Source organism: Mustela lutreola, chromosome 15 (assembly GCF_030435805.1).
Source record: "Mustela lutreola isolate mMusLut2 chromosome 15, mMusLut2.pri, whole genome shotgun sequence".
Lineage (NCBI taxonomy): Eukaryota > Metazoa > Chordata > Mammalia > Carnivora > Mustelidae > Mustela > Mustela lutreola.
Genome location: NC_081304.1, coordinates 14,457,570 through 14,469,133, shown reverse-complemented (window position 1 = coordinate 14,469,133; position 11,564 = coordinate 14,457,570). Strand labels below are relative to the sequence as shown.

Sequence of the window (11,564 nt, the reverse complement as noted above, 5' to 3'; positions counted from 1 at the left end):
GTAATCGAATTACTTAATCTCTCTGAGTCCTGGTTCTGATTGCTCTGGAACTTAGAGCTAAAAAACAGAAATAGCATTCCCTACCTTTCAGGACTATCCCAAGAATTAGAACTAAAGTATGTCAAGGGCCTTGCCTATGGTAGGCACTCCCATATTAGTAGCTCATGTTATTCTCGGGGGGACGGGGGTTATAAATCTGGGCTCTGGAATGTCACAGGAAGCTTGAACTCCACCACACGGTCACTCTCTTGTTTAGAACCCATCAATGATAAATTGGATTTCATCAAAATTAAAAATGCCTCCTCTTTGAAAGACACTATCAGGAAAATAAAAAGGCAAATATTCCCAATACTTAGATATGAAAAAGGATCTAAAGAACTCATATAACTCATTACTAAGAAAACAATTTAAAAAGTGGGCAAAAGATCTGAGCACGTTACAAAAATAGATATAGTCATGGTCATATGAAAAGAGGGTCAACATCTTTGGACATCAGAAAATTGTAAACTAAAACCGTGATGAGCCCCATTAGAATGAGTGACAATGTCAAGTGCTGACCAGGATTTGAAATAACCAGACCTCTCATACATTGCTGGTGGGAATGTAAAATGGTGTAATCACTTTGGAAAATAGGCTCTTTCTTATAAAGATATATGCTTATCACATGATCTAAAAATTCCATTCCTAGAAGGAATGCAAACAAATGTCCATAAAAAGACTTCTAATGTTCATAACAGCTTTATTCATCATAGCCCCAGACTGGAAACAACTCAAATTCTGTAAACATGCGGATGGAAAAACAAACTGCGGCATATTCGTATAATGAAATCCTACTCAGCAACAAAATGGCATCGATCATTGATACAATAATATGGACAAATCTCAAAAACATTCATTTAAGGGACAGGAGCCAGACACAAGAGAGTACAAACTGCGTGAATCCATTTACAAGAAAATCTAAAACAGACAAAACCATTCTGTAATAACAGAACATGGGTCAGTGGCTGCCTGAGTTGGTGACTAAAGGCGGGGGTGGGGGGGCACTGATTACAAAGAGGCAAGAGAGAAGCATTTTGGATCAGTGAGAATTTTCTGTGTCTTGAGTGTGGGGGAGGCCACACAAATGTGCCTATTTGGTTTTTGGTTTTTGGTGTTTTTTAAAGACATTAAAAAAAAAGTATATTTTATTTATTTACTTGACAAACAGAGGGAACAGCAGGCAGAGGGAGAGGTAGAAGCAGGCCCCACGCTGAGCAGGGAGCCAGCCGTGGGGCTCAATCCCAGGACCCTGGGATCATGATGGAGCCGAAGGCGGACACTTAACCAACGGAGCCACCCAGGCACCCCCAAATGTATCTATTTGTAAAAACAAACAAGCAAAACCCAGGGAAATGGACACTTAATATGGGTACCTTTTACTGTATATAAAGTTTAATTTTCTATAGTTTATTTATTTATTTTTTTTAAAGTTATTTATTTATTTATTTGAAAGAGAGACAGTGAGAGAGAACATGAGTGAGGAGAAGGTCAGAGGGAGAAGCAGACTTCCCATGGAGCTGGGAGCCTGATGTGGGACTCGATCCTGGGACTCCAGGATCATGACATGAGCCGAAGGCAGTCGTCCAACCAACTAACCAACTGAGCCACCCAGGCGCCCTAATTTTTTATAGTTTAATTTTAAAAGAGCAACTGCAGAAGAGAAAACCCGATTGTCAGCTGATTGCTCAATGATCCTATAAAAATTAGTAAATGCTTTCAAAATTTAACTGCACTGAGATACCATTGTATACTCACGTATGAAAAGTCTGACAATATCAAGAATTGGAGAGGGTGTAGGCCAATGCGTGAGTGCAAAGGAGAGCATCCACTTTGGAAAGTTATTCCCTATTATCTAGAAAATTGGAAATGTGCCTACCCTACCGCCCAGCAATTGTGCCTCCATCTACATACCCCAAAGGAACTTGTTGGCACACCCACAAGAATATTCTGAATGGCTTCCTTTGCAATAATGCAACCTGAGCTAAATTTAAATTAAATTTAACTAAAGACTGTGTAGAAAATAATGAAAATAAGTACAATGTAACTACAAGCTCAGGTTGAAATGGTTTTCTTGTTTTTAATTAGGAGGAAAAAAGGAAAAATTTCCCCAAGAGAACATGGAGGAAATAAAACCAGATATTGTGACTGGTTGCTGTTCTCCCTCCAGGTAAATTAAGCTCTCTTGGGACAGTGCCATATTTTTCTCCATTACAGTTCACCCTTGAACAGCATGGGTTTGAACTGCGTTGGTCCGCCTTTTTTTTTTTTTTTTTTTTTTAAACAGATACCGCCTTTTTTTTTTTTTTTAAACAGATACCATACAGCACTGTAAATGTATTTCCTCTTTAAGAATTTTTAAAAAGATTTTATTTATTTATTTGACAAACAGAACACAAGTAGGCAGAGAACCAGGCAGAGGGTGAGGGAGAAACAGGCTCTCCCTGAGCTGAAGGTAGCCGCTTAACCAACTGAGCCACCCAGGCGCCCCTGATTTTTTTTTTTAAGAGAGAAAGAAATAGGGAGAGGGAGAGTGTGCGCAGGAGCAGGGTGAGGGGCAGAGGGAGAAGAGAATCTCAAGCAGGATCCACGCCTGCCAGAGCCCCGCCTGAGGCGTATCTCACAACCCAGAGATCATGACCTGACGTGAAATCAAGAATCAGGAGCTTAACCTGCTGAGATACCCAGGCACCACCCCTTGGTGGTGGTGGGAGAGTCATAATAGAGTCAGGAATTTTCCACCGCTGGGTGGTGGGTGCCCCAAAGCCTCCCTCACCCCCTTCCTTGTTCAAGGGTCACCTGTAATGAAGAGGGTGCCTGGGTTATAGTAAGAGTTCAGTACTTAGAAGTACTTCTAACTTGCCCAAAGTTGGGCATTCGGCCCTTGGGGCTTCCACAGCAGATCGCTCATAGCTCTGTTTCAGCATTTATTTATTTACTTATTTATTTATTTTAAAAAGATTTTATTTATTTATTTGACAGACAGAGATCACAAGTAGGCAGAGAGGCAGGCAGAGAGAAAGGAAGCAGGCTCCCTGCTGAGCAGAGAGCTCGATGTGGGGCTCGATTCCAGGACCCTGGGATCATGACCTGGGCGGAAGGCAGAGGCTTAACCCACTGAGCCACCCAGGCGCCCCTGTTTCAGCATTTATTAAAGCACTGCCCTCACATAAGTTTTCCACATCACAGCAGTCCTTTTTTTTTTTTTTTTTTTTTAAAAGATTTTATTTATTTGTCAGAGAGAGAGAGAGAGGGAGAGAGTGAGCACAAGCAGACAGAATGGCAGGCAGAGACAGAGGGAGAAGCAGGCTCCCTGCTGAGCAAGGAGCCCGATGTGGGACTTGATCCCAGGACGCTGGGATCATGACCTGAGCCGAAGGCAGCTGCTTAACCAACTGAGCCACCCAGGCGTCCCACACAGCAGTCCTTTAAAAACAATTATTTCTTTACCACTCAGAACGTGCAGGGCAAATGACATCATTTCATTTAATGTTCACAACAACTTTTTTGGATATTCCTAATCTCCTCCAGTTGAGGGTCATACAACAAATTCGTTACAAAGTCAGGATCTGGTTGCACGTCCTCGACATTCAAAGACAGACTCTTCTTAACCGAACAGGTTACTTTCAAAAAAAGGACAAGGTTAGATTATCACCTTTATATGCTCAGCTCCTAGCATACCTCCTGGAACAGAACATCACAAACAAGTGAATCAGTTGGGTCCTATTTGTAAACTTTTCTGTAAACTGCAGAGAAACGGGCTAATTACAAGCCTGCAATCAATACAAGAGAGAGAAAAATGCAGACTGGCAGTCTTTCTTTGATTCCCATCTCTATGGTTGGCATGTGACCACTCTACACTCTGGAGGACTCAACGAGCACAGCCGCTCCTTAGGCTACGTTACAGCACGTGACAGGATGCTTCACTTGCTATTGGTTACTGCCGGCAAGGCCCGCCCAACCGCCTCCCATCAGCTCCTTTAAGTAGAAGCCAGAAGCAGCGCTTCATTCTTTCCGGGACTGAGACGCTGGAGCCTTCTGGTGTGTTTGTGATGGGCTCTAGCGGGTCGGCGCGGGAACCGGGTGGGTCGCTGGGGGTCCTGCAGTGATGACATTCCCAAAAAAAAGCACGTGTTAGACTGCTGATGCGGGTGATGCGAACAACAATCTGAGCCGGGCCTCCGGGGTTGCGGCGGGCGGGGACCGGGCTTGCGGACGCAGCCCCACTAACCCACTCCTCTCGTTCTTGCAGGTTCTGGCCGGGCCGAGAGCGTCCGATTTCTCTGTCCTCCCCTTTGATCTCTCCCCACAGCCCCTCAATAAAATAATTTGATGCCAGTGCCGGCGTTGGGTGTTCTTGTCGCGACGCGCTGCCTTTGAGCCCCCGTTGCGCCTGCGCGTGGCGCCGGGGGTCAGGCTGCAGCGCCAGAGTACTGCGCTTGCGCATAACTGGGGCCGCCTGGTTCCCCCCGCCGGCGGCCCTTTTAACCGCGAGCTACAGAGCGGCGCTTGGCTGCAGGGAGCTGGGAGGTTTTCCGCGGGAGGTTGCGACGACTCCAGCCTGTCTCGTAGCCGGGTTGAAGCGCCCTGGAGAGACGTCGGGGATCCTGTAGGCTTTGCTACTCAGTGCCCGGCACGTTCCTGACCGTGATCCTGGAAACCTGATTAACCGTGGATGGCCTCTGAAAGGCGGGGGTTGGTTGCTAAATGAGCAGTATAAGAGCCCCGGTATACTTAACAGGAACTGGTTTCAGTCTTGATGCGGCATGAATTTGGAAACTAGCCTGGCCAAGGTGTAGCAGCAACACACCTAGGAAAACTATCATTTAGGGCCAACTGCGTATTTGTATCCTGTGCTGAGCATGGGATAAAGGCTTTGGGCAAATTAGCCCAGTTAGCCTACACAAGGTCGTTGTAAAGATATATTTCATGCATTACTGGGCCCATCAGGCACCAAAGTAAATGCAATGCACACTCCTTCCCAATCCAGATTGATGGTGATGAGCCATCTCACCCGGGTTTAGGTGAAAGGTCTATCAGTTCTGAGCACAAGGCAGCACTGCTGAAGGGCAAGGATGCATGAGGGCCGTGTTTAAACTACTTTGGTATATCTTAAGTGCAGGGCGCTTTAAGTTAACAGGATTAACTACGCTATTGAGGGTGTTAAGATGAGTGTAGAAACCAGACTCTCTTGGGTTCTTAAAATCTATGACGTCAGGGTGTGGTGAGGACCACCTTGCAATATTAGCCCATCTGGTGGTCACCCAGGAATTGGAAGCCACTTGGGCAGCTGAGTGCCCAGGTGACTTGTACACACTTTATTCTCTCCCTATTATCCAAAATGGATTGAGTAGAAATAACTTGGATGCTTATCTAGTGTTTGACATTGAGATATTTATTTTGTGAAACAACGCAAGCGACTGTAAATCCCCACATACTATTTAAGTGCAATAGGGTAGTCATGTGTAATCTCTTTACACAGTAGTGCATCTAGTCCTCTGCCTTTAGTTATTGCACAAAAATTATAGACCAGTGAACAAGACATGCGGACTGACAGGCAAATCGGCCTACACACAGAAATTAGAACAGTACACCGACTGGAATGATCAAATAATTTAAGTCAAATGTTTTAATGGTGCAATTAAAGTAATCAAGGATTCAAATATATTTTTTCAATATATTAATTTCTTTAAAGTCATGTTCAGGCAAGGTGCTGTTTAAAAAACCACTATTAGCTTTGTCCACAGATGTAAGTTATCAAAAGTTACCCACGGTAGTTTTGATGTTGAATGCAGCTTTTAAAACAATAAAAAATTGTGTTTTAAGAGTACTTCTCAAAGCAAATTCTACAACTAGGGAGCTCCCAAACTTGTAAACTAAAGATTCTGACACAAATGCACCAAATAAGGTTGGCAACGTTAAAGAAAGGTCACATGGATTTTTAGATAATGTAGTGTTTAATGTTGAGCAAACTTGGTCTTGACTCTCAAAGGTGACAGTTTGTTTTGACTGTCAGAAGAGGAAACTGTCCACAACCTCAAAACCAGTTAGATTAACCCCTAAACCAGTTGATTAACAAAGCATGTAGATGCCTATATAAAGCACAGAGCACATAGGAGGTGCCTGATAGAAAGATGTGGATCTGGCTCTACCCCGACCCCAATCCACTCATGATGTGCAGTATTTGACATTTTCACATATGCTCATGTCTCAGGAAAACATTTGGGATTAGTTAAAACCAGGTGATTGTATCTCATTGGTAGAAGGCTTGGGATGGTTTGATCTCATGGCTTTGCCTAATGTTCACATAAATCCCACTGTCCCCACCCCTGTCGATCGTATGTTAGTGTGTATGTGTTCTATGGCTACTTGCTTCCAAAATGCACAATATGAGAAAAAGTTAAGTTGCTATGCGTATCTCTTTATCATCAATGAAATGGTTCACAAAATTCCACTCCCCACCCTTCACATGTTCCTGAATTGACATTCTCTGGGAGCATGGAGGGCTATATCACCCACAAGATGCAGAAGTGAAAAAATCGTTCCATTGTGCACCAGCCGCCTGAGGAAAAGCTTTGGAGGAGTTGAGGCAAAGGGAAAGCCTTCCAGTTGTACAGCTTTGCTTTTACTGTGCTCTGGCTGCCACAAAAACTGGTAGACTCAAGAAAGCCATGGAGTGAGTCATCTGTAGCCTCTGGGCCCACTGTGGTGATTGTCCCACAGTCCCCTTGGCTGAGTCTAAGCTTTGCAGCCAGCAACCTGGACACCAGTTCCCCAGACGCGTGGAATGATACCTCGCAGTGGAATGGGCACCAGCAGGCAGAGGGCAGAAGCTGTGGCACGAGGAGAGGCCAGTGCTACAGCACGGATGGCAGCCGAGAACCCCACACCTTGAGCTAGGTCTCCTAATACTGGGAAGGTCAGATCTTCACCCATCACAGCTGATCAGCAGCCTCCACAAGTGGGTCCTTGAGGAGGCAGGAAGCGGAGCGAGGGTCCATGGCTGAGTGCATTATAGGGATATAGACATCATCCATGTTTGGCATGACAAAAACTTTCTGTAGAAAGAAATAGCCATGTGGAAGAATGCTTGCTTTTCTCAGGGTGTCACCCTATTCTGTTCTGATCATTTTAGGATTTGGAGAAGTTTTAGAAGTACACATGAAACAGCTTCGTGCACATTCTAAACTAGTTTCTCTGCCATATTTAAAAAGTCGAATCACATTAGCACATGGACTCAAGAACTCAGGTCTGGGGCAGAAGCAGCCTTTGATTTCATGTACATATGATAAAATTCATAAATAATAATGAATTCATGAATGAATTCATAAATAATCAACACCATTACTTTAAGAAAATTGGCTTCAGGGACTTTTAGTATTTCCAAATTGCTAGGTCCAGAACACAAATCCCAAGTGAATTTTATTCATTTAGATCTTAGCAACAAATGTAAGCTCATTTTTTTCACCCAGAACCAGACAAAGCTATAAATGAAAGAAATCCTACTTTATAATGAACATAAGAAAAACAAGCAGTGATTGATAGTAATGGTGCTTTGCCTACCCTGTTTATAAACTAATTTTATGCAAGTGAATTTTGGCAATACGTTAAGTCTCCAGTAACACCCCTCTTACGAAAGCATACACAAAGCAAAAAAAAAGATGGCTATGGGAGGTTGTAGCAATTACTCATCAACTTCCCAACTTGCCTCAAAAATACCAGATGCCAGGGTGCCTGGGTGGCTCAGTCAATTGAGTGTCTGACTCTGGATTTCAACTGAGGTCATGATTTCACAGTCATGAGATAGAGCCTCAAGTTGAGCTTTGCAATGGGCTTTGCACTCTGGAGGGAGTCTGGTTGAGATTCTCTCCCTCTCCCTTTGCACCTCCTCACACTCTCTCTCTAAAATAAATAAATCTTAAAAAAAAAAAAAAAAAAAAAACAACCAAAACCCACAAAACCCAGGAGCCAACCTCCACCCCTTGTCCTTTCTTTGTGCTCTTTGTACCCCAATATACCTGAAAGAGATGACCCACTCTAATGCCTATTGTAGGATCTAGGGAAAAGGAAAAAAACTAAAGATTGTCTTTTCCCTCCCTAGGTTCAAAGTACTTTTCCACTTGATGATATTGCTAAGCTTTCCAGAAACTGGTTTTCGGTTAACATTCATCCATAGCTTTTAAATATGAATATAAGTTTTTAAAGGCAAGAGCTCAAGATATACCCCTGCAAAATTAGGGGTCTCCTTCAAAAGGTGAAACTCATTTACAAAGTAAATTGTTTGCCAATTTATGACACCATTTAAAGACAACCATGCCTCGAATTCCTGACAGTTGATCCCAGGGCCTTGGCTATACCGCTGTTTGCTTGGGCGGCAGAAAGCAGAAACCAGGCTTGGAGAAAGAGCTCTGGCTTAGCGAACCCACCTTTGGGGCTTCCTCTGAACAACTTAACGGGGTTCTGTGGCTAGGGCTCGGGGTTTCTGAGACTGTACCTAAAGTGGTATGCCCGTTTGATCATGATGGGTACTTTCCTGGGATGAGGGCCCATAGCTTTCAGTAGATTCTCAAAAGCAGATCCTGACCTGGATGGACCTCAGAACCGCTGCTCTGCCCTGAGCTTTGAGACTCTGGTGAAAGGCACACCAGGTGACACCACACGTTTACCTGAAACTCTTGTTCCAGTTTCTTCTCTATCCAGTCTGTCACATGAACTAAAGTCACTTCTCTCTCTCCAAGTTTTGGCCGAGCTTTCAGCTCTACATGTGGTGGCTTCCGGAAACCGTACCTTTTGAAGAAAACAAGTAGTAAACAACTACGTTTAGATGCAAAGAGACAAGTGGACAAGTACCAACAGCAAACACTGTTCATTTACCCAGGGCTATCTGCCTAACTAAATGTTCTCTTGCTGTAAAAACCCCTCTAAAATGATTCAAGGCACCAAACAGGAATCATGAGCTCCCACATCCCTGGACTACGTGTAAGGCTGTGATGATCCGAGAACAGTTCTGACAAGCTGGGAAATTTAGGAAGCACTACTGGAAAAGTCTGACCTGGGCATTATTTTCTGTTTGGTTTTTGTTGTTGTTGTTGTCGTCATTTTTCCTGAAACAGCAAAGATCTTTGTTTCTATTTTAATAAAGGTAGTATATGTACATTGCAAACCCCAAAATATACATGTGTACGAAGGAGAATGTGAAAGCTACTGCCTCTCTCTGAATCTCACCCCCAAGACAGGACCAGGGTCAACTTCCCTTACACTCCTAACATGCATATGTAAACAAAGAACATTCTGTAACCTGCTTTTTCTTCCCATCCCCCACAGCATGCTTATTAAGGCCTCCCAGTAGAGCAGACTGGCATTCAGAACTGTTGGCAAAGGATCCAGACACGAGACTGTGTGCTATCAAACTACCTAAAAACTTCCATTTGTCATGGATCGATGTTCTAAAAATTACAACAAAAATGTCAAATTGCTACAAGCATTTCTAAACACTCTCAAGATCTATACTTAACTTTATGGATTCATAATAAAGGCACTGGGTAGTAGGACCCCAGAAGCCTTTAATTTTGTCTTCCACTAAGCAGTGGCACCTGTAACTAATACATCTTAAAGCACGAAAGTGAAGAAATGTGTCAACTCTATTAAAAAAATATTTTTTGTTAGGTTTGGAAGACTGTACAGTAAGATATTAATAATGGTTATTTGTGGGTGGTAAGATGAGAAGCTTTTTTTCCCCTCCACTTTTTTCATTTGTTCCCAATCACTTTTTTTTTTCCCAATGAAAATACTACTCTCAAAAAATCTAAAAAGGCATTTTACTCTTTTTTTAAAAAAAAATATTTTATTTATTTATTTGACAGAGAGAGATCACAAGTAGGCAGAGAGGCAGGCAGAGAGAGAGAGAGAGAGAGAGAGAGGAAAGCAGGCTCTCTGCTCAGCAGAGAGCCCTATGCGGGACTCGACCCCAGGACCCTGGTATCATGACCTGAGCCGAAGGCAGCGGCTTAACCCACTGAGCCACCCAGGCACCCCTAAAAAGGCATTTTAAAGTTTTTACTGGGAAGCACTGGTATCATCTTCAAATGGTTAGTCAACTGAAAAACTGTCTTCTGATCATTCTCATAAACCCTTCTAAATGCCAGGGGTATGTACCAGCATGAGTTTCAACTCTAGGATAGAACAGAGCTATCTTTTTTATGCCAACATAGTTTCTGATACAATGAAGTCTCCTGCAATCACTGTATACACTTATTATATACATTTTAAAGGATCTGGAATGTCAATTTTTAAACTGAAGTTCACAGATAATGATTTTCTTCTGCTGGACCCATGAATAATAGGTTATTTCAGTGTTTCTCAATCCTGGCTTAGTGCCCCATGCCCTGGATCCTGGGGCTGGGTAAATCTTTGTTTTTAATGAGTCTGAGGTTGACTGTGATACGCAGATAGGGTTGAGAACCACTAGTTCATACGATGACAACTCGGTTAGACCGGCTACCACAATTACCAAGTGCAGAGGTTCTGCCTCCTTAACACGGAGGTCCAACCCAGGGAGTCTTCCCTAAACATCTCGGGCTCTGCTGAATGCTTAAGCAGGTAACAGTGGTACCCATCTCTGCGGGATGCTATGAGGACTGATAGCGAAGAAGCGACACCCCAGGCCAGGCAGAGAATAAGAGCTCTACGATGGCGGCTGTTCTAACTGGTGGAAAGAGCTGGCTTCCAAGGGGAGGAAGACCAAGAAGAGAAACATGTGAAGAGGAAGCTTTCAATGGGAATCAAGCATTCACAGAAGAAAGCACAACTGGATTTGCAATGGACATTAAGGTTCCATGATGGAACATCTGAGAGTGCTTCTGCCCAGGAGTGGGCACTTTCCATCATTTCGGGCTAGGGGGGAGGCAGGTGGGATATGTAGGGTCACGTGACCAGCGGTACGCACCATATTCGGTCAGTCGGCGGAGGTGGAATGTTGACTGCCAAGGTTCCTCTGCATTCCTGCACTTCCACGGTTAGCAGCAGGGGTGTGTTGGAGACTTCTTCAATCTTCTTCTTAATGAACTCTGTCTCTGTTGCTTTTTGGAAGTATTTTGACTTGGTAATTTTATCGACAAACCTCATGATCTTACTTGTTCGATGACCTCCAACATACCTTTAAATGAGGGACGCAGACAGGTGTTACATAAACTTTGCCCTCTCTCCCCCGCAACCCTGTGGCTCTTCATTCACCTCACCTTAGACAGGAGTTTCTCAACCGAAGCGCCACCCACATTTTGGACTGACTAAGTCTTTGTTCTCGGGGCTGTTCCGGGCACTGTAAGTGGCTTAGCCACATCCCTGGCCTCAACCTTCTAGACCTCAACAGCATGCTTTCCTAGTCATGATAGTAAAAAATGTCTCCAGACATCGCTTGAGGTCCGCTGGGGGCAAAATAACCTCCAGCTGAGGAAGTACTACATTAGAGAAGCTGCAGAGAGTGGACAGAGTCCACGTCATGTCCAACAGAGAGACAGAGTTCTCACAGC

At 43.8% G+C, this 11,564-nt stretch overlaps 1 protein-coding gene, 1 long non-coding RNA gene and 2 other non-coding genes across 6 annotated transcripts in view; 3 read left to right on the top strand and 1 right to left on the bottom strand.

Moving 5' to 3' along the window:
- The first annotated feature begins 3,986 nt into the window (after positions 1-3,986).
- LOC131815543 (uncharacterized) lies at positions 3,987-4,374 on the top strand. Its single transcript, XR_009347787.1, has 2 exons — positions 3,987-4,119; positions 4,289-4,374. It is a non-coding gene; the product is annotated as an uncharacterized LOC131815543 (long non-coding RNA).
- Positions 4,139-4,210, top strand: LOC131817222 (small nucleolar RNA SNORD104). The gene has a single exon (XR_009348406.1). It is a non-coding gene; the product is annotated as a small nucleolar RNA SNORD104 (small nucleolar RNA).
- Positions 4,375-4,403: 29 nt separating the features above from the next.
- On the top strand, positions 4,404-4,539 carry LOC131817239 (small nucleolar RNA SNORA76). The gene has a single exon (XR_009348423.1). It is a non-coding gene; the product is annotated as a small nucleolar RNA SNORA76 (small nucleolar RNA).
- An 866-nt stretch (positions 4,540-5,405) lies between these two features.
- TEX2 (testis expressed 2) overlaps positions 5,406-11,564 on the bottom strand; it is a 104,824-nt gene continuing 98,665 nt past the window's right edge. For all 3 annotated transcript variants that reach the window (XM_059147274.1, XM_059147273.1, XM_059147276.1), the window contains 3 exons: positions 10,982-11,191; positions 8,703-8,823; positions 5,406-7,094 (listed from right to left, as the gene is read on the bottom strand). In XM_059147274.1, coding sequence (XP_059003257.1) covers positions 6,972-7,094; positions 8,703-8,823; positions 10,982-11,191 — 454 coding nt within the window. In that variant the 3' untranslated portion in view covers positions 5,406-6,971. The remainder of the gene's footprint in view (positions 7,095-8,702; positions 8,824-10,981; positions 11,192-11,564) is intronic.